This window comes from Malus sylvestris, chromosome 2 (genome assembly GCF_916048215.2).
Source record: "Malus sylvestris chromosome 2, drMalSylv7.2, whole genome shotgun sequence".
In the NCBI taxonomy this organism is placed as follows: Eukaryota; Viridiplantae; Streptophyta; class Magnoliopsida; order Rosales; family Rosaceae; genus Malus; species Malus sylvestris.
Window position 1 is genome coordinate 11,079,433 of NC_062261.1, and position 24,187 is coordinate 11,103,619.

Here is a 24,187-nt window from a genome sequence, read left to right on the forward strand (position 1 = left end):
ATTTCCCATTGCCACGGTAATCCCCATGGCTGCCATGGTGGTAGTGCTCATTGGTGGTAAAGTTGCTCTTCTTGCATCGTGTTAAGCCTTGTGGATCGTCGTGGTGAGGCTACGTCTCGTCCTCCATCATTCGATCCGGATCTTTAAACATAGGAAGTTTCGTTAGTCGAGGTTTCCGAATCCCTTGCCATTGTACTTTTCTTTTACGTTTTACTAAAGAATTTTTAGAAATAAAAATTCTAAGAATAAGAACGTACGAAAAATCTACAAATGAACAAGAAAACGAAAAACCTTAGATGCGAAAGGCTTCTACGAGTGTGTGACTCAACTCTCAATGAAAACACCAATTTGTGAATGCAAATTTCCGCCTTCTCCTTCTTGGACAAAATTGTACCTACAAAATAATTAACACCTTAGGTCAAGGCCAAAAGTCTCACGCGCCCATGATGAATAGAGGGGCTTTGGCCGAAGAAGCTCCGATGCCAAAGTTAGAATTTTGAGATAAAAGTGTTTGGAGAATTTAGTAAGAGAATTGGAATTGAGTTTTGGAGAGAATGAGGTAGTATTTATAGGGGTGTGGCCGGCCCTTTTAGGAGAAGGAGGACCGGCCACTTGGTTGGTATTTTGGGTGAGGTTCATGATTTGTAGCTAATTGGAATAATTAAATAATAAATCAATTAATTAGCTAATTAATAGAATAATTTCCTAATTGATTAGCTAATTAATATAATAAAAGAAGAATGATTTGGGAGTTACCTTGTGGAGAGGATTTGATGAGAATAAATGAAATAGGTTTAAAATTATTACCTATTTTGGGCACTTTTGACTTGGTTGAGGGATGATTGCCCATTGCTCGTGCGTAGGAATCCGAGTGTGCCTCGAGGGTAATTTTGTCCTTTTAACCCAAAAATCCACGTGTCGCCTTGTGATTATTTTTGGCTTCACAACCGGCACACGAAGTAGTACACCATGTGCCACTATACAAATGGTGGGATATATGTGTTAAAAAGTAAAATTTCCCACCACTTACACAAAAACAAGTGGTGTACCATTCATGTTCCCGTCACAATTAAAATTTTCTCCTTTGGATGAACCTAATGACCTAAATGTACCGGTACAAAGGTTTCTTGTGCGGAATCTCATTTTTCTTTCGTGAATACAAACTTGTTTAATCAAAACTTACATGTATGTGTTATACAACTTATACTCACGAGTAAGTAAATATTTTAAGGACAATACTTGCATTGACTTCGTAAGTGCACTTTCTTGTTTACTTATGGTTAACGTATTTCAAACACAATCGTTGTGTACATGTGTTATACAATTGTTGATCTTAGAAATTATATACAAGGCCTATGTGGCTCGCAGACTGGGTAGCCACTGAACTAACTACATCCTTTTATCATCGAGCTATATTGGGTGAATGAGGTGAATGTGGTGATGTGGTGATGTGGTGATGAAACACATTATTTGTGGAGCCAAAAAAAATCAAGAAAATTATGGAGGCGACATGTGGACTTTTGGGTAAAAAGACAAATTTACCCTTGAGGCACACTGGGATTCCCAAGCGCATGCATCGAACAATAACAGCTCAATCAAGGTCAAAGGTGATCAAAATGGTATTTATTCAAACCCTCTCATCACTCCTCATCAAATCATCACTCACAAGGTAACTCCCAATTATTCTTTTCAAATTGGGATTAATCACCAAATTAATTGATTAATTACCAAATTAATTGCAAGATATTATTTGACATAATATCTTGCAATTATATTCAAAATACCACCATAAGTGGCCAGTCCCTATTTCTCCAAATAGGGCCGGCCACACCCCTATATATAACCCCATCTTCACACCAAAATGCAAGTCCATTCTCTTCCTAAAATTTTCTAGACATTTTCTCTCTCAAATTCTAACTTTGGTATTGGAGATTCTTCGGCCAAAGCTCCCCCATTCCTCATGGGCGTGTGAGGCTCTTGGCTTTGATCTTAGGTGTTATTATTTTGTTGGTGCATTTTCGTCAAAGGAGAATAAGGCGGAAATTTTCATCCACACTACTAGCTTCAACTTGGGCTGAGAAATGAACACTTTGGGTCTAGGGTTCTGAAACATGATGACAAGGTTATATCTTTGGCTACGAAATTCAATCTTCTGCACCAGGTTCGGCTGCCTCAACTAATATAGGTGCGCCAAAAAGGATCACGTTGTAGGGACAAAGATACTCAAAGGAAATAAGTGTCTTTATGGTAAAAGTGGTTCCGCCGTCTAAATGCCAAACTCTGAAATGCACTTATGACTAATCAATCATAGAATACCTCACTTCGCTAGGGAAGCTAATGATGTGATCACATTTGGCAACAGAATTGAAAACTCTTCGTCAACCGAGACTTGGGGTAAATAATCAACCAGACTAGAATTAGTATTGTTAATCCAAACTAAAGATATTCCTAGATCAACTGATTTTACGGCCTCAGTTATGTTTATTCAAACAAACTGAATATGTGCTAATGAGGGGGTTAGTAAAGCAGTTAGTATTTTTTTTTCAGGAGTGTGAAAAGGGTTCATGTAGACTATTTGTTTTTGTGTTGAGTTGATAGTCATCTCTATGTTGCAAAACATTTATAAGGGTGAATTTCGTGAAGGCCCAAATCTTCTGAGTGATAGAACCCCACCAGGATTATAACTCCTCGACGTGCATCTGATCATCTTCGAAGTTATCCTGGCAATTCATTCTTCTAACGAAACTCCATCATCAAGTCTCGGCCTCACCTTATTGAACTAGGACTCTGAATCTAATTCTTTGTGTGATTAATTCATTCTTTATCCAATCAACCACGAATTTTGATCCTTGAAATAATTATATTCTAATCTTATCAAAATCAATCCCAATCCTCCAAAAATTCTACCTCATTACTCGGACGAGCTTTCTTTCTGGGCTGAAATCTATTCGGGAGAAATGTGAATTTCAAGTCCAAAAAACAACTTATGCTCAATTGTGATTGAAGTATTAGTAAAATGTTTAAATGTATTAACAAATAAACAGTTTGTCTGTAAAAAGTTGATTGTTAATAAAATGATTAAATGGTCTATACTTATTAATTTGCTCAGGTTATAAGAAAAGAACGATTATGATATTTGTATATTTACTATTCGAAGAGTGTGATAATTAACACTGCATGTACAAGTATACTACGTTGTCCTTACTTTCACTTTATTCATTTGTGATTTTTTAGTGATGTTATCCACACACTTTTTTTACCTTCTACGCACTTCTCTCAAATTATGATAATTAAATTGAATAAATTATCAAATGACAAAAACTAACAAGGGATGTATAAGGTAAAAGATGGTGTTGAATAACACCACCCACTTTTTTTAGTAGACTTGGCATTAGTGTCGTGTTCCTCGTATTCATGTCGTTTTCATGTCATACTTGATAGCTTAGCGGGTCGTGTCGTGTAACACATGTTAAAGTAAACGAGTAATATGATCCGACCCGTTACTCGTTAAGAAAAATATATTTTAAATCAATAAATAATGAATATGAAAAACATAATTGGACCCAAAAAAATGTAAAACATAACACTAATTTAGTATATACATACTAAAATTTCAAAGTTGACCCCTTCACGAAAGTTGTAAAGTTTGTCATTACGAGTGATTGTATTATTTTTTTAACATTTTTCACACCTCTACAATAGTTATTATTAATTTTTATTAATTTTACACTCAAATAAAAAACACTATTCGTGAGATTTGGAGGGTTTTAAACATCTAAACAACCATGTAACTGTCGTTTAAGCGTAGAAGATGCAATTACGATCGTTTATATATGCTTTCACATTTTTCAAGCTTATACATTAATAATTATGAATTGTATTTATTTTGGTTTTAAAAATTCAAACGATAATGTACCCATCCTCAAAGTGTAGAGGATGCGATTACAAGCATTTGCATATTTTTTTCACATTTTTTTGCACTTGTAAATTAATTATTCTAATTTTTTTAATGTGTTTAGTATTTTTAAATTACTTGTTATTTTTATTTTTAGGGTAAATTACATAGTAGCCCCTCAGGTTTGAGGTCTATTACAACCTCATACAACATCTTTAAAACATTTCACTTTCATACCTCACGTTCTATTTTATTTCAAAATAATACATCCGTTACATTTTCCATCCATTGATTCGTTAAGTGCTGACGTGGCTGCCACATTTGTGCCACGTGGCTGCCAAATGTATGCCACGTGGCAAAAAAAAATTTAATTTTTTTTTAAATCCTAAATCTTCTAAATTAAAAAAAATTAAAAAAAAAAACAAAACCCTAACACCCCATCGCCCCACCCCTGCAAACCACAAACAACCCTTCATCGCTTCTCTCTCCACGGCCGACTCCCTCGCAAACCCCCCACGCCATCGCAAACTCGTCGGCAACCCATAAACCGCAATTTGAAACCCTCCACCCCTGCAAACAAACCCAGAAACCTTCCTCTCGACCCACTTCCCTATCATCCCATCACCACCGCAGCCCTTCCCCATCACCATCGCAGCCCCCAGGCAGCGTGACGAACACCGACAATCCTCTCCGGTGACGCTGCTGCAAGAAGAAATTAATGATAAAAAATACACTCTTTCTCGCATGAGGGAGATCTCATCGATGGCTGCCATTGTTGCGCCATTCAAAAACTCCAAACCGGCGAACCCAAGGCCGCATCTCTCGTCCCCTCTAGGTCACGGCCTCTAACCCACCGAGACACAGTCTCCACCGCCAGCAGCGTTGATTTGTCGACTGAAGATAGCAATGACGCCATTTCGAGGCATCGTCTTCCTCGATTACTCTGCCTCCCTTAGTCGCGCTTCAAGCGCTCATTGTTTTCTGGTTAGATCGATGACCTGCAGTCATCCTGCACACACCGTCGCCCTCATCGTCGATGTCGGAGCAAACCCCAACAAGCTAAAATCAACGTGTTGTGGTTTGGGTCGCCATCAACTCTGCTTTCTTCCTCACTTCGAAGCACCCACCGCCACTGTAATCCCAGATCCTACACAACCCAGCAACCCTTTCTGCCTCTCTCCCACCCCAACATCCCCAGTTGCAAATTCCTTTTCCTGTTGAATAAAGTCCCAATTTGAAGGAGCTAATAGAATATCAAAGAACAAACGGCAAGACTCGTAAGGAATTTAATTGGGGTGGGTTGGGCTGAAGAAGTCCGAAAAGATGTAGGGGGTGGTGGTGGGTGCATCGAAGTGAGGGAGGGAGGAATTGAGGGGAACAGAGAGTTGCGAAGGGGGAGAAAGTGAAATGTTTTCTCAGTTTTTTTAATTTTTTTTAAAAAAAAAACCTGAGTCTGCATTTTTCAGTTTTTTTTTTTTTATTTTAGAAGATTCAGATTTTTTTTTTTAAATTAAAATTTTTTTTTGCCACGTGGCACACATTTGGCAGCCACATGGCACAAATGTGGCAGCCACGTCAGCACTTAACGGATTAATGGATGGAAAATGTAACGGAGGTATTATATTGAAATAAAATAGTAGGTGAGGTATGAAAGTGAAATGTTTTAAAGATGTTGTATGAGATTGTAATAGACCTCAAACCTGAGGGGCTACTGTGTAATTTACCCTTATTTTTAATATGTTTTATAATATTTGGGAAATTTTATTTAAACCCATGCAACCTCTTTTTACACCCAACTTAAAATTTTGAATGTTAATTGTCTATTTTACCCTATTGCATAATTACTATTAAGTACAAAATGAAATTAATAATAAAACTCAAATTTATCAATAAATCCAAACACTATAATTAAACCCTACGATCATTCTTTGTTTATCCTACGTTCAATCATCTTCCTCCGGCCCGGCTAACACAAGAAAGCTCTGATCGTCATCAACTGTGATTTTAATTTTAATTCTTTCATTTGTGAGGCCGGCAAGGAACCAGGCATGGCAATGATGGCATGCCATGTATAGAAATTTTTCTCAAGAGTTTGGTTTTGAACTTTTAACTGAGATGCATATACTTTTGTATTGTTTGATCTGATGAGAGCTTAATTGTGGCCACAGTCATCAAAACACGAAAATAAAGCAACATCATTTGTATTTACAAGTCTATTTACAAAAAAAGTTCGACGCTGATGAACTAGCCATCACAAAGGTGACTGACTGACCTCAAGCTCCTCGTCAAGCATGTGCAACCGAAACAACATGAGGGACTGTTTCGTTGTCGAAGGGCAACCTCACATACTCCCTAGCAAATTCCTTTGCAATTTCCATGGCAAGCTCACCATTCACAGCCCGGCAATACATATACAACACCGTATTCGCAGCGGCATTGTGGATCCTCAGCAGCATGAGAGAAGTCGCAGTCACCACAATTTGCACCACAAACGCCCAGTTCTTCCACCCATCAGTATCCCCCTTCAAATCCAATGCCAAAACCCAACTGCAGAACCCCAAAACCCCCACCAAAAACCCGAAAAACATCAGCAAGCACAATGCCACCCCTCTCATATTGAATTGGGTTTATGGGGGTATATTAGGTATTAAATTTGGGTTTAAAGAGATATTAATAGTTTAGTTAAAAATCAAATGGGTGCAAAGAGTAAGTTGGGTGTGTAAATAGGTTAAATAGGTTTAAATAAATTTCCCTTTTTTTAATTTCACTCTTTGCCTATAGTATACTATAAAAATAAATAAATAAATAAAAGTTAAATTTTTAAAATTTATATAAAATAATAATACAATAATAATTAATAAACAATATACATATCCACTATATATCTAGGGATGTGATATCCACACACCCCATTTTACTTCTCACACACCTTTTTAATTTTCGGCCGTCAGATCGGATGAATTGAAGAAGATCAACGGAAAAAAATTATCAAAGGGTGTGTGAAAAGTAAAATGGGGTGTGTGGATAGCACACCCCCTATATCTATTGTATTTTATAGTAAGTTTTTTTAGGGCTTTTTATATTAGCACCCCACAAAATGTTGAATGATGGTTGTATGGAGAAAATGTGAGGTGTATGTTAAGAATGTGGGGTATGATGGTATTATGGAGAAGTAAGTGGGGTGTATTAAGATAATTTTTAATTAAAAAAGCAAATGTATGGTGTATTAAGTATGTGAGGTTTATTCAACAATATTGGGGTGTTAATATAATAAGCCTTTTTAAGTAGTTTAAAATTTTAAAATCATCAAAATAACTTTTTTCTTATCGTGTCTAAACAGGTTACCAACTTGTCACTCTTGTGTAAACCTGTTAAGGACCCGTTATTAACGGGTTTTTATTGTGTGACTCGATAACAACTTGATTAGTTATTGTGTTGATCTGAAATTTATTATTTTTGTATTGTTTACTTGTCGTATTAACATATCGTGTAAAAAATTGCTAGGTCTGCTTTTTAGTCAATGATTTTAGTGAGATATGGATTTACATTTTCCTATTTAAGTTAAAAGGTTGTTTGGCTTTTGAATCAACTGCTCCGCCAACTACTATAGTCGACATGTTATATGGTGGACCTTTAACCTTTTTTAAATCAATAAATTTGAGACTCGTGATCACCTGTTGTGTCGATAACTTCATCAATTATTCAACTTTATTTGCTGAAGATCTGATACAATGGTTTGTTGAGTATTACACACTCAAGGGGAGTGTTGCAGTCATATTTAGAATATGAATGTGATTTTGTAAATCCTAGTAGATATGAGAATGTATCTTATATTCCTATTAAGAGTAGATTACCTATTAAATGTTGTAATCCAAGGGAAATGTTTTTACCTATCCTACTACTATAAATAAAGCATAATGGGGTGAATCAAACACATATCACAATTAAATCACTCTCTCATCTTCCTCAATATTGCCGGCCCCCCTCTCCCTCTCTAAATCATAAATCGTTCAATTAAATAAACCTACAATAGCTAGGTATACTTTTTAGTCAATGATTTTATTGAGACATGGATTTACATTTTCCTATTTAAGGTACAAGGCTTTTGAATCAACTGCTCCTCCAACTACTGTCGTCGGCATGTTATATGGTGGACCTTTAACCTTTTTTTTAATGTTTTGGGATCGGTATTAAAGAACGTTAAACATGACTTTACCTTGTCACTTTGAAATGACGATCGCATTTTTATATGGACTTAATCTTTAATCGCATTGCATAAATTTAAATAATGTCTTTTTCTTTGTATTATAATATTATCATTCAATACAATATATTTGCTTGTCTGTGTCAGCATCAGCATCAGTCTTTTATCATTGCTATGTTTAGGAAGTGAATAAATGCGTAGATCGAAAGATCTTAAGCACATTTCGACTTTAGTGAGTTCAGTATACTTCTCTTTGTGCATATCTCATATCATGTAATATACTATTAACAAACGTAATTCTATGATGCCTGAGAAATGGATGCACACAACGAAAGATATTAAAATAGTTGTAAGTAACGTTTTTTTTCATATGGAATAACATATCAATTCTAGTTTAACCCTTTGAAGTCTTCCACTACATGGTTAATTTTCCTAGTTTTTTTTTTCTTCTGAAAGATGATTTCTTTTCGAATAAACTCGTTTACAAAGCCGGCCATGAGGGTGTGCAACAGGTGCCACCGCATAGGACCCCCGATTCAGAAGGGCCCCTAAATTTTCATTACATGTATACATGTGCATATAAAATAGATTAGATGCAAAAGATAATCTTATCTGTGGTTCTAGCGCAAGCAGTTTAGCTCTTCATTCTTCTAGCCCATGTGCTGGTTCGAATCCCAGTGATTTTGTTTTGTTATATTTTAAGCTTTTGCAAATTTGTAAACAGGAGATAACAAAAAGCAGGAGATAATAAAAAGGCATCCAACGGTATCGAACTTAGGACCTTTGAAGGTAAGGAAAAACACCTGGCTGATCAAACAACTTATTTTTGTTGAAGTAACTTGTAATTTTTTTGTTTTATAGATGAAAAAATTGAAAAAAATAATAATAAAGAAATATAACATTAAAAAAATGAAGGACCTCCATCTAAGTTTTGCATAGTGCTCCTCAATACTCAGGGCTGGCCCTGCTCGTTTATTTAGACAATAGTTTGATCAAGAAACCCTAACTCATGGCATATATATCCTATGCTTTAACGTCTATAAGTTTGCCAAAAAGAGATTAAAAATAGAAAGAAATATTATTGACATCAATTGCATCTATGGCCACTTGAAAAACAAAATATGTTATCCACATGGCATTAGGGAAATATTATACTGTTGCATGCTAGGTATTATCTTCATTGGAAAGTTCATAAGTAGTTTTTTAGGGGTTTTTTTGTTTTTTGTTTTTTTTTTGTTTTTTTAAAGGGACCAGCTGGTAACTTCATCACGATAATCCACTTTTTTAGGGATGGAAAGATTAACAAAGGTGTTTTAGCCTCTCTATAGTCATCATCGTGTGATTCACCAACGAAAAAAATCGAACCTAAGACGTGCCGTATAGAATACGGGCTTAAAATTCGTCTCTAACCACTGAGTCACCCCATAGAAGTTGTTTTTTTCAAGTTTCTTTGAAGATGACTAGTTTTATAAGGAAACGCTAAAATCCATGGCATATATTTGGGGGTGAAGTGTCTTACACTTCAACATCTATAATTTGGACAAATATATAGAAAAAATAATGTTATTCGTATCCCGGAAAATGAAATGATAGGAAAACTCATTTATGAGAAAACCTTACTACAACATGATACAAGTGCATGTGCATGTGGTGTGGTGTGCAGAGTTCAACTCTTATCTCTGCACTTATTTTGTGTGTGGCCTATATGTGACATCTATTATTGATTGACACGTGTTAAGTTTATGATAACGAAGTTAAGGAAGTTAAGTTTATTAACATTTGTGAAAACAAAGTTATAGAGGGCTAAATTTATTAACATGTATCAATCAATAATACATCGTCCCAGAAGTGAACCCCATTTATATCACTACTACAAATTTACTCTATTGACATATTTTGTTTTCGTATTAGGGTTCTTTAGGATTACTTTTTAAGAAACATTATGCTCACACTTATTTTAATATGTGTTTTAACAATAAGTATGCAAGTATAGTTTTATTATAATCAAGTGCTTCTTGAAAATGCATTTGAAGAATGTACTTATGGCACGATCTAATTAAAGTTCTAAGTTATTCTACCAATAGTTTGAAATCCTTGTAGGTTTGGTTGTTCAAAAACACTTTTAACACTTTCAGAAAACGTCCTAAACAGACCTGGAGTTTGTTGAAGAGACCTAATTGATCATGTTATCTAAGTTTTAGAGGCCTGACCTATATGTTCACTGCTCCCCAACCACCCATGGCCATTAGAAGTGGTTATATATGTTCAATTTAACCAACAATTTCTCTAAAACCTGAAAAAAAAAAAAAAACAATTTCTCTAAAACCAAAACAAACTTTTGGAAGAAGTCTTATTCAATAATGTGGTCTTCATTATAGTTAAAGTTCTAAAAAACGTGAGGTGCTAGATGGACGGAGTGCAAGAGCTTAGCGTCTAGATGGTTTTTTTAATTTTAATTAAATTTATTATATAACAGATAAATAAAAGTCTACTTATTCAATAATATGATCCTCATAGACTCAGAGTTTTTTTTTTAAAAAAAAATTGGGAAGAAAAATATCATTGCTACACTACAAAATTAGTTGGTGTATAAAATGTCATTTTCGTTGAATTTTCACAAGATTTAGAATCTCTCTATTGAAATCAGAATTAGAAAGTTATGTACTAAGCCCAAATAGACATATTCCGTCTAGGTTATATAATAAATAAGCTACGACACTAAAAACTGATAAATTTACTGATAAATTATTACCAAATACAATGATATATCGACTTCTATTGCAAAGTGTTTCAACAAGTGTGCTTGTGTCTAAATATATAATAAACGTCACATAAACAATGGCAATCTAGGTTATCTAGGATCTAATCCGTATTCCAAATTGAGAACATACATCCCAAATTAAGTGAATATATGCCAACAAGATTGGCCCAGAAATATTGGCTTGGGTCTAGGTATTCAGTAGAAACAAGAGGCCCAAGAATGTAGAATATGGCTGTCTAGCATCTAATACCCTCAAACATTCATTTAAACTCAAACAAATACTAGGTTTTGGAATCAAGTTTTATGCATTAGATTCCCTTAAAGGTGGTAAAGAAGATTCAGCAGTCAAGATCTGGATCACAGATCTTCCTCAGCAAAAATAAAAAAGTGCACGCAACGGTGCCCCGGATCAGGAAGTTTACACATTCCTTAAAAGAAAACTATTATGTTAGTCTTGATGACCTGCAAAAGGTGCAAAAGAGATTCAAAGTGCAGACGAGAGAAAGATGTTGTTGTAGTAGAAGAGGCAGAGGAAAGAAAAGAAAAGCCTGCCGGCTTGGGTATGTATCATGAAGACTAGATCTGAGCCAATAACGTACGCTATTCTCCTCAGTATTGGGCCCCTCCTTTTGAACATTCTGCATGTCGGTCGGTGGGTTCTTTAGTTTTTAGTTGCTTCTTGTTGCCTTTGAAAAATCAGTATTCGATTACCTAAAAAGTTGAATAACGAGAGCTCGCTCTCTGGTGATTACATTAATTCACGTTTGTGAAATCAACTTAATTAGGCTTGCTAGCTACTTGCAATGGACTAAAAATGAATAACTACTTCATTAGGGTTAGGAGAAGGGGAAATTTGCATCTCTTAAATACGGATGATATATAAATAAGGAGTTGTAATGCAAGAGAGATTTTTTAGTGTGTTGGGAACACGGCCCGGTATATCAAATATCATAATATAAGTGGTTGAAAATAGTTGTTTTGCGTAATACTCACGAAAGTGCCGCTCCAAGAAGAAATGCTGCCGAAAGAAGAGGAAACCCAAACCCAACATAGGGCAAGCACCTACTTATAACCAAACGAAAAGCAGCGAGCTTGGTGGGAGGCTAAAGACTGCTGTTGAGAAGAGGAATTGTTTGGTTTAGATAATTCGTTCACATCAAATGCTTAGCGGGATCGATAAAGGTTCTCTGAAGGAATAATGTGCTCTTAGTAGTCATCCTATCTCCAAACAGTGCTTGGGTGTACCTTAGAGCAACGAAAATAAAGACTCCAATCACTTTTATTATTACACTTGATGTATCAGGTCGTGTTTCCGGCACATTGAAAAATTTATCAACCAAATATACGTCTAGTACCATAACATACCTAGCATTTTGTTAAGAACATGTTTTCATCACATGCATATATACGAGTGTAATGTTGCAATATTAGTGTCAAATTGATTACCAATTTCCCGTTAACCACATAATATGACATTCATATATTTGGCATGAAAATAAGGAAAAGCTTGAAGAGACTCGAGGAAAAGAAAGGCCGTACGACGCTATTTTTGTTATGCCTTACCCCTAATTGTACATAGCCAATTGATTAGTATGCTTTACATGCAATCTCATTTGAGAAATGCTAAGAAGACTATAAAAAATATGACTTTTTATAAATTATTTGTCATTTTATATTTTTTACACAATATTTTATAATATTAATACGAAAATTGACTCTTTATAGATTATTTGTCATCATATTTTTGACATAATATTTTATAATATTAACACAAAAATTAAAGTTAAACTGTGAGTTAATAAAAAATGCATATAAAATCTTACTTTAATAGAATTTCTTAGCATTTCTCAACGTCTTTTTCTATATGTCGTGCATAAAACCCCAAGAAATATGAAAAATAAAAAGTAATTAAATTAAGAGAGCAAATAAATACAAGTGTATATGTGCTTTAGTTAGACCTCCTTGCAGGAGACAAATAGAGGTTTACAGTGTCCCCATAGATGTGATGATACTGACAAGGATTTAACTTTCATTTCATAGGTCGACGGCTTATCAGTGGGGTTTGTTTCTCCCACAACGACTCCTCCTTTTCTAAATCCTGGTCCACTTATTGCTTTCTCCCATTTGCTTTTCCTCCTTTTTATTTCCAAAATTCCATTTGAATATTGTTACTTTAGTCTTACCTGCTGGAAGCAAACCAAGATCCTCTAGCCACTAGGTTTGCCAGTCCGATCCCGAATCCAATCCACGCCATCTAAAGATCTCTATGCGTTTTGAGAAATGTTAAGGGACTCCCACGAAAGTACGAAAGTGGGATTTTAAAATGAATTCTCTACTATCTCATATTTATGATTTAATATTTTATAATGTTGGAACATAAATTAATGTTAAAGTTTAAGATGTTATAAGGCATATAAAGAGTCACCCTTTATGAGAGTTGTCGTAGCATTTCTATGCCTTTTTGAAATACTGTCACGTAATATTACTATGAGAATGATAATGATAAGGAAACTCTCTTAAAATGGGCTTAAAAGAGTCTCATTCCCTAGCATTTCTCTATTATTATATCATTTAAACTAAAGTATGTTGATTAATTTCTTATTAATATGTTATAGGCTGAACATATCAATTCTTTCATTCGCCTATGTATGCATTGCATACATAATTATATTCCAAACACACATACATTTCTTAGTTGTAAGAGGTATATTCAATTAGGAGTTTAAAAGATTTTAAAAGAGTTTACAAATCTATAAATTCATGAAACGATATGAGTATTCAATAAAAAAAAATTAAAACCTCGTAGAAATACATGCACTCAATTAAAATTTGATTTTAAATATTTTAAAAGATGAAGAATTTGGAGGGATTATAGTGTTTTGTAGGCTTAAGGAAATCAGACATCTTTCCTAAATTTTTCTTATAATTTGACCTAAAATTCACATGAAGTCTATAAAATTCAGTTAAACTCTTTGAGGTTTATAACATTTCCAAAATCTCAATTGAATACAAGCTTGTTAAACTTGATTATTCAAATAATCTTATCAAACATGAGAGAGAGGGGGGATGAGGGACAAACATTCCAGTTGTATCTTGGTGCTTTTGAGGAATGTATATTTTACGTGGTTCCAAAGCTCATAATACCATAATATTTTATGGATACGATAAACCTCGCACCATTTGCATGCATGCATGCAAAGTAAATCCCTCAACGACTGCCACGTGGCACATTCATTAGCGGTAGTGATGATTATTAATTATCTGGTTGTTGAGTTTAACCTTGGAAAAGTGGAAAACCTGATGCATACGTACCCAAAGCCCAACTGAGTGGGGGGTCCCACCAAATCCAATGAGCCACATAACATCATGATTAATGGGAGCATTACATGATGTCCATGCCATGCAGTGCATGAGAGGCGGTGAACCAAAATATTGATTAAGATTCTTTCGGATGATTAAGCAAATCCCAGAGTAATATTAAAGAAGTATTAACAGATCCGCATTAATTACTCGAATTTACCTGGGCAAACGCAAACCCAACCACTATGTTTCATGGAGCGTGGAAACTAATCACCACTTAATTTTTCATTGCACGTGAGTGTAAAATCGCATGTGAGAGTCCAAAATTACACACATACTTTAGCATCACACTGTCACGATCAATTTTATAATCTCAAGAACTAATTCGGCTGTTTTATCAAAACCAACTGGTAAAGATTAATATGGTAAAAATTAAACGAGGAATCATTTAGTCCTCTAATAATTATTATACGTAAGCGAATTGTGTTATCCAATGAATACTAAAATTTTGATAGTATTAATCAAACCGTTAAACCAAAGCAGGTTTAGAATTCGAATATTGAGGAGATCCCAGTCTAAAATATCCAAATTTTTTAGTAGAACAGAGCTCAAGAGGCGCAAAAAAAAGTTCAATTTATTCATTGATGCATTCGTCCACACTTTGTGGGCTTGTGATCATCAGTAAAATTATGTTGTGCACGTATCATTTCAATAGGTATCAACAAATGCCGAAGCAAGTTGATGAGTGCTATCGAGAGAATTTATTGAGTGCTCTCCATGCAACCTGCCGAAATATACCTAGCAAACATTATATCAAATACTTAGTTGACACAAAAGAGGCCCTTCTAAACATTTGAATAGGGTCGTTAGAAGACCTTCATATGTATATTTTGTTGACTCTGATTGTCCTTAGATCACTTTGATCACAATGTATATCCGCCTAATTAATTTTCAGGATTGAAATACAAAATGTATTATTTTTATTATTGACAAACACTACTAAAAAGATATAAGGATATAACAAGAAAGTCCGACTAACAAGACCAGTATAATCCTCCATACTCATAAACATGTGCTGTTCGTATAAACACGTAAGATTACCACGTCGACATACCACGTAATGGTGTACGTACGCAGAATAATTAATCATTAAACACAGGCTCTTTGCAGAGGTTGAATGAGGTCGCGTGGGGATGAGAGAAAAATGCATGTGTTACGTTAAATACCAAAAAAGAAAACATATTAGTGGTGTGTCTTGGGCTAATCGTAGTTTGCTTGCGTTGTATGTATTCTCTCTTCTCCATCTCGTATTGTACAACAAAACGGAGAGAGAGAGAGAGAGAGAGAGAGAGAGAGAGAGCATCTTTTGGAAAGCGGTGATAGTCGTCCGGTTTGTTCAACTGTGGCCTCACCAATCTCTAGACGATCTGATTCTCTCTGTGCCTTTGGTTGTGTTTTGAATCTTTGATCGAAAAATGAGTTCGGGCTTCCAGAGAAGTTTGTTGGGGCTTGCCCTATCATTACATATAAATTTTATTGGGTCCCACTTTTCTTATTTTAATACAGAAAAAAGGATAAGGAACTCTTTATGGACTCTCTGTTACCTCACAATTTAATATCAATCCATATGTCAACGTTATAAACTATTGTGCAAAAAATAAAAGGTGACAAAATGCATGTGAAGAGTCTTACTTTAAAGAAAGTTTCCTTAGTATTTGTCTTACTACGAATAATACTTACTCACTAGATGCTCACCTTTTTAATATTTTTCAACATTTTGTTTTAAGAAAAATAATAGACATATTAATTAATTTATCTTGAACTTTAAAAAATAAGAAACACGTAATATTTTTTTAATGGGTTGGATTAAAAATGAGCGTGGAAACTATTTACAGTGAATCTCTAAGTATCATCTTTTTACTAGTAAGTACCCCTTTGATCTTTTTTGAGTTTCCATCTTTGACGGTTTGACTGACCAAATAAACAAAAAAATGAAAAAGAAAATCCAAAACTTCCAAGTGTTGGTGTTGCTTTGATGATTGCATGGTGTCGTATATTTGTGTAACTTTATCTGTCTGTCTAACATCTCTTTAGCTTTTCTGTCTGATCAAAATCTCCAGATCTTCTTCAACTTCTACTTACTCCTACGAAATCTCTATAAAAAGTTAGCTATCCATCTAATAATATCTATCTATCTTGTTGTGATGGGTTATTCCAAAACCTAATCGAGAGCCTTGAGGTTCCTATCATGACCAATTTGGCTTCTTTTCCCACTTTGTTTCCTCCTTCCACGTGACTTTACTGGGTACGGCCGCTGCAAATTATACTAGTTGGTACTACTTTTCTACCTAAGGCCAATGAGAGCTCAAAAACTGGCTGTTATATTGGACTTTTGGGTTTGTTGATGTTGTTGTTACTGTCACTGTTGAGGATCGATTTTGATGGATTTGACACCCTATAGCAACCAGATTATGGAACCATTGTATTGTTTGAAACTTACTATTAGAAAAGGGATGTGCTATTTACACTATCATTTTTACTTCTCCCACATTTTGTTAATTTATGTTATTTAATATTCTTCAATTCATCCGATTCGACGGTTGAAAATTAAAAGGTGTGTGAGAAGTAAAAGTAAGTGTGTGGATATCACACCCCTTAAAGAAAATATATGTCTAGATCACTCGCTCATGTGTATGTGATCAGATTCAATCGTTTCGACTTTGCGAGAAGTAAATCAATTATACATCAACGTGTAGTACACATTTTAGTTTTCTTTTTTGTCAAACGATAGATTTTGTTAGATTAGATGTTAGATTAGGCACCGTCGGAGTTTGAACACATGATGTCATGCAAGGGCTCAACACATTTCCACCACTGTGGTAAAAAGTCACTTGCAGTACACACTTTAGTTTAGATGGCTTCATTAGGTCCATTCGTCGTTCGCTACGTCCACTAGAATTTTTCAGCTTACATTCGACACTACATATTATGCCTAAATTCAACAATGTGCATTTATGTACTCTATAATTTTTGCTTTGTGAATACCGCAAGCATGAATTGTAAGGATATAGATATAGAGTGGCTAGGATTGTGCCATTTGTCACAGGATTATAACTCTTAGTTAGTTAAGTTGTTAGAGAATGTGTTCTCTCTATAAATACATCATTGTAATAGATTTGAGATTAAGCAAGAACATAAATAATAAAGATTCGATAGTTTTTCTCTCTCTAAATCTTTCCCTCTCTAGTTCTTGAAGCTCTGTCCTTCTCTCTTGATCTCTTCATTTTCTGTGTTAACATGAATGACATTGATCCCGGTACTCATGAAGCACTCGACTAATTCTAATTGTTCATGCTATTGCTTTGTGAGTTCCACAAGCAACACTGATTCTAATACTTCTCATGTGCTCGACTCATTCTAATTGTTCATGCTTTGTAAATTCATGCAGCACAAATAACAGTTAATGACACATAAACGACTAATTTTAACCAATAATACGTAATCTTCTAGATTGTGAGTCTCACGAGCATATAAATAAGGGTGATCCTAGCTATCACTCTACATTAATACTTGCTAGTGACAATGACATTTTAGTTTTAGCTTTGGAGTATATTACACATATAGCTAAGATAATCCAAACAAGAGAAATGCTAGAGAGACTATTTCAAAGTGAAACATTTCATGAACTCTATATCATTTCACAATTTAACGTTAATTTTCATGTTAATATTATAAAATATTGTGTTAAAAATATGATGCAACAGAGAGTTCATAAAGAGTCACTTTTAAGGGTGTCTTTTTAGCATTTCTCTCCAAACAATCCTTAGATCATCCCCAACCTTTGCGTTAAAACCTAAAAGTTTTAAATCAGAAAATTTAGGTTTTAACCCATAAACAGTTTTTCTCCTCCAACCATTATGGGTTAAATTTTTAGCACAAGAGTATTAAAGAATGAATTTAGGATAACTTTTTTTCTTAAAGTAACTTTAAAAAGAATTATATGGACTATCATAATTTAATTTTATGAACATTTTAACCTAAAAATATTTAGATTCGGATTAATATTGAAAAATTTATAAACCGACGTCATGAAACTCGTGGAACACTATGAAAGAATATGAAACATATAAAATATTTTTTTTAAATTACTATAGCCGTTGGATTTAAATTTAGACTGTTAGATTTTTTTTCACAATTGGATTTGATCATATTAGATCTTAACCATTGAATTCAATGAATTTATAAACATAAAAAAAAAAATACACATATATGGTGAGCCAACTCTCTACTAACTTAGGGAGAAACCTGAGCTAAATTTCTCCCAGAAATGAGTTTTGGATTAAAACTCATATTTACTGCAAAGGTTAAAGTAAGTTAAGATAAATTTAGAAGCTAAAATTTGAGTTTTATTACGAGGATTAGAATAAGTCTTAGAAAAATGGGTTAAACTCAGTTTACTACCCTCAAGTTTCGTGGTTTTCAACATTTAGTACATCAAGTTTTTTTCGTCCTAGAGTCATACCTAAAGTGTTAATTTTGGGACAGTCTCATACATCCGTTAGTCAAACTGTTAACTCTGCCGTTAAATGATGACGTGGCGCCCATGTGGACAATGACTGGGCGCCACGTGTCATTAAAAAAAATTTAAAATTTAAAAAAATTAAAATTTTAATTAAATAAAGTACTTAAAAAAAAAACATAAAAAAACCAAAACCCCCCTTTTTTCCTTCCCCTTTTGTCTTCCCCACTGGAACCCCTTTTTTCCTTCTGGAAGACCCTCCACGGTTCCACCTTTCCACCCCTCCACCCCCTTCGTCTTCTCCATCCCCTCCACAGACAGAACCAAAACTGAAACCATGGGCTGTGAGAAGAGTGAGAGTTTCAATGGCGACACCATGGGCTGTGAGAGCCGAGCTCCCCAAAGGTCCTGATCTGTGCGCTGACCGCTCCATTCTGCAAAATGGGTCTTCCTCCGCTCGCCACCGCGACCTCGTTTTCGTCGTCAATCCCAGTGGTCTCTCTCTTTCTCTATCTCTCTGTTTCTCTGTTTTTATAAGTTTTGTGGGTGTGTTTTTATGATTTTTGTGGGTTATTGAAATGGGAAATTGGAGCAGGTGTAAATGGAAGGACATGGAAGGAGTGGAAGAAGCTGCTTCCATAGATCCGTGGTCTTTGAGGCGGCGCGTTGGGATAGGGTGGTAGGGGGTGTGGAAGTGCAGAGGGAGAAGGGAGGGGGGTCGGGGTGGGGAAGACAAATGATTGATTAGCTAATTAGTGTTGTTAATTGCGCTCTGTAGCAGCCGGCGAAGAAGATCCCGTAGACGATTGAGAACACCAGGGAAATCGATAAGACTGTTTGCAAGCCCGACGATGAAGAGGTTCGTTTTTGCCCTTTTTGATTGTGTTTTATTGGCTTACAATGTAGCAAATGTGGAAAGATTTGTTTTTATGCGTGGAAAATTGAATGATGGTTTGGTTAATTTTGGCTTTGTGTTGTGTGTTGGTTTGCAGCTGTTTGCTAAAATGCCGATGAATTCAGGGGATCTGGGGAGAAGGGGGAAGGATGGATGTGCGGATGTGCAGAGGGAGAAGGGAGGGGGTCGGGGTGGGGAAGACAAAGGGGATCTGCGGATTTTTTTTTTTATTTTACTTTATTTAATTAATTATTTTAATAGTTTTTTTTAATGACACGTGGCGCCCAGTCATTGTCCACGTGGGCGCCACGTCATCATTTAACGGCAGAGTTAACAGATTGACTAACGGATGTATGAGACTGTCCCAAAATTAACACTTTATGTATGACTCTGGGACGAAAAAAACTTGATGTACTAAATGTTGAAAACCATGAAACTTGAGGGTAGTAAACTGAGTTTAACCCTAGAAAAATAAAGGGTGACAAAGACTGACAAAGACTAACAAGGGCTTTGAATATTTGAACAGATAGTGGTGGCAGAGGGAGAGAGAAGGGTATATTCGAGAAATGAGGAGTGAGATAAACAGACGAGTAGATCAGCAGTGTGTGGGAGTGCGAATGGGAGTGGGGAGAGGAGGAAGGAGGAGGAGCAGAGATGGAGATAGATAGGGATACGGACAGAGGTTTTTTATGGTTGCATCGGGTTTGAGACCAGAGAGTGCAGAGACTAATTAGTCCTCGTGATCGGAGAAGGGAGATCTATAGAAGACTGTTCCCGCGTGTCACGTGGGCTCTCTTTTGACTACCCCGATGACCAAAACACCAAACCCCACTATTCCTATTCTCCCCAACTCCTCATTTATTGTTACAAGCGCCACCCCTATTTTTGTTCCCTCTCTGTCTCTCTCTCAAAACTTTTTTTTTTGAATAACTTTTATTTAATTTTGTAAATTAATTAGAATTCAATGTTAGTTAAACATAGATAGAGGTGTGTAAAAGAGAGAAAATTTGAAGAAAAATAGCTTCTCAAAGTTTTTGGTATGGCGATTACACATGCACATATTATGGTCACCAATTTATATGATAGGTTTTTGGTTGAGGGTCAAGTTTATATTTCAGAAAGAAAGCCTAAGTAGGACTGTCAAACTGTAATATTACTAAATATTCATATTAAAATTGATTATAAATGAATATTTTTGGTAGATTGTAATAACAAGTTACATTTTGAGTCTGTCGTTTTTTTATGTTGTTGATATGCACATTGGTAGATTTGTAATACCACATTATAGTAGGATGATCATACTCGAAATTTTGACATTTTAAAGTGTAAGATTACTAATTAAAACACAATTTATTAGCAGTTTCGTGTGTTTAGCTAATTGGCTAGAATAACATTCTATCTATTCATCCAAAGTTTGAACTTGTTAGGATAAAAAAGGTGTCATAAAACAAGTAAATTATAAGAATATGTGAAGAAATATGTTTGGAATTTATCTGCGATTTGGGAGAATCCCCATCACATGTATCACTACATTTGTTGATGCCCTAGAAGATTATACAACACTGACTATATATATGAGACTCAGTCTTCTTCTTGGTCCATCTCTTCTCACTCTCTCTCTCTCTTTAACATGCAATTTGGGTCCCTCTCTGTCTCCATCTTTATCACCCTCTCGCTTACTATATATATAATACACCCTCTCTCTATTTGCATTTCACGACAACGTCGACTGCAGCTGCTGACTGGTATTTCGCCCTTTTATTAGCTTATAAAGCTACCAGACAACCTCTCCTCCTCACTTCCCTCTCTCTCTCCTCCCTCATATCGTACACCTATTTTCAGCTCTCTCCCTTCTTCTCTCTCTCTCTATCTCTCTCTCTCTCTCTCTCCAACCATTTTTTCCACACATTTATTATTACATATCGCTCTCACTACACTATTTGGCCGTTGTACTTCCCTCCCCCCTTCCCTCACTCTCTCTCTACTCTCTTAACTATAAACCCAGCACATCTCTCACTCCCACTCCAATCACTTCTCTTCAAGTCTACGCAAAACCCATTTCAGATTTCAGAAAACCCTTTTGAAAGTTCAAAACTTTTACTCGAATCCCTTGAAGAATAAGAGAAATAGAAAGAAACAGAAATCATGCATAGGTGCAGTGGTGGCTCTTCACATGGCGGCAACATGGTCGGCGGTCCATGCTCGTGCGGTGTCCTTCACCACACCCAGTCCAACTCCTCCTTCTCCACGCTGTTCTCCATGCCCAATCATCACAAGCCGTACGATCATATTCATCACGAAACATCGTACGATCATCATCACATGTACCCGTTCGCATCCCCATCTTCCTCCGTTGATTGCACTCTCTCTCTAGGAACTCCCTCCACCCGTTTGACCGACAACGACGTCGTTTCCGACGACAGGCATAGCCGCAACGGCGAGCGGCGCTCCGGTAACTGCGTTTCTAATTTCTGCTGGGACTTGTTGCAGCCCAATAAGTCATCGCCGTCTTCCCATCACAAGAACAGCAACCGCGGTGGCAATATCAACGGCGTGACTAACGGTGGCAGCGGTAATAACGACCCCCTCCTCGCTCGCCGCTGCGCTAACTGTGACACCACCTCCACCCCGCTCTGGAGAAACGGTCCGAGAGGCCCCAAGGTATGCACCAAATTACAATAATGCCATTAACTAATTTTGTATTTTATTTTGGTAATGATGTGATTAATTACAAAGTTTATGGTAATAATATGATGGGATTTTTAAACCTCTTGTCTGTAATCATTATCACCTATTCCCAAGTAGTCAACCCGCCAATGATTTACCCTTTTCCTAAGCACTTTTTTTTTTATAATAATTTTATTTTACATTACTAATTATTTTTTGTTTTATGTTTTTGTTAACACTTTAGTCACTATGCAATGCCTGTGGAATTCGGTTCAAGAAAGAAGAGAGACGTGCCACGGCGGCGGCTGCCAGCGGCGGTGGTTCGAGTGTCATAGGAATGGAGTCTAACGGATACCAGCACCATAACTCATGGATTCCACACTCACAGACCCAGAAAATGCCATGCTTTGGTAACGAGTTTCGGTTCATGGAGGACGACACTGCACACCACGAAAACGACATTAACGGCATCCCATTCCTTTCTTGGCGCCTCAACGTCACTGACAGACCAAGCCTCGTCCATGACTTCACAAGATAATCAACTCGTGAAGATGTTGAAGATTACTTACTTTATGTTGTTACTTAGTTTGTTTTTCTTTTTCTCAAGTGTTTTTCTTTTTTATTTTTCGGTTTCTCTTGTTCTTATGAAGTTACATATAAATTAGTACCCTACTACGACGTTTCTGTTATAAATGACGACCATGATGATTATGATTATGATGAGATTGCATGAACGCCGTTTCATTAATTAAGTCGATTATTAAATGAAACGGAAGTTAAATGAAATCTCACCTGTGAATCTGAAGTTGTTAGATTTTTACAGAATTTCTGGTAACTTTTTCTACCTGGGACGGATGCATCTGATTGTCCAATGGCGATTATTGAATCACTGTGTTTCGACTTGGACCGGACATTACTGAGGGTTCAGTTCAGAACATGAACATGATTTGTCCTTTTCTGATCATGTTCTGACCGTTCAAAACTTCAGATATTTCTGCAAATTTTGGTCCTTTAACTTTATTTTTTTAGTAAATAATTTCTTGCCACCAAATAATTGTAAATTGTTTTGTTTGTAGACTTCAAAACTGTGAATTTAATGAGAGATGGAATGTTTTTATCATGCATGGCGATCGCCATGCGGTTTATAGACGTCTCACGGGTCACGACATGGAGTGTTTCTGCTGGTCAAACTACTATATATGTAAATATGAGTAATATTAGGGAGATTAAATTTTTTAAATTAAATTTACAAACTAAATGATGTGATTGTAAATAATTTGATTATTAATTAAGTATCGATTAACATTTTTGTTTCTTATAGATGACAGACACATCATTTGGTTTGCAATTTAAACTCCCTAGTATTTCTCTATAAATATATATATACTGTCATGTTTAAATCCGTATTAACAACAGAAGGAAAATAAATTTAAAAAATGAAAAACAAACTACATGAATTTGTGTAATTCCAGTTTTACCTTTGTTTGTATGTTGTAAATTTTTGTACCTTCATCACATGGTCGATATTCCTCTTGTGTTGCAACTTTGAATGGGTTCAGTTTTCTACAAGTTACTACTGCAGAAAATATTTTTGATATGTCATTCTAGCTACAAGTCAAGAAATTGGACGTGGTGATGAGTAAGTAATGAGTCTAATGTTAAGGAACAAATGGAGACCATGTGGCCCCGCTTTTGTGTTGGATATTGGATTATATTCAAGAAAAAAAAAGAAAAGATTGTGAGCAACTTGATTGGATTAGAGAGGATAAGTTTTATCAATTCTAACCCAATTCTATAGAAAAAGAAATTTTATATTTCATTCATCTAAGAATATAATGTTTACAAAAGTACTAATACACAATGAATCGAATGTAGAAGATTCAATACAATGAATCTTTAAGTGCTCAAGAATAAATCTTCCATACAATGAACCTAATACAGAAAAT

General features: G+C 35.5%; 1 protein-coding gene across 1 annotated transcript; it reads left to right on the forward strand.

Moving 5' to 3' along the window:
* Positions 1 to 21,232: 21,232 nt before the first annotated feature.
* Positions 21,233 to 22,958, forward strand: LOC126586008 (GATA transcription factor 19-like). The gene is made up of 2 exons (XM_050250671.1): positions 21,233 to 22,235; positions 22,486 to 22,958. Exons 1-2 carry the CDS (start codon positions 21,720 to 21,722, stop codon positions 22,777 to 22,779), a joined length of 810 nt encoding a protein of 269 aa, XP_050106628.1. The 5' UTR covers positions 21,233 to 21,719; the 3' UTR covers positions 22,780 to 22,958.
* The last annotated feature ends 1,229 nt before the right edge of the window (positions 22,959 to 24,187 follow it).

Bases quoted from the DNA above. Each gene is read 5' to 3' on its own strand.
- LOC126586008 (XM_050250671.1), top strand. From the start codon at position 21,720: ATGCATAGGTGCAGTGGTGGCTCTTCACATGGCGGCAACATGGTCGGC. The intron at 22,236-22,485 runs GTATGCACCAAA...TTAACACTTTAG, and splicing joins ACGGTCCGAGAGGCCCCAAG to TCACTATGCAATGCCTGTGG.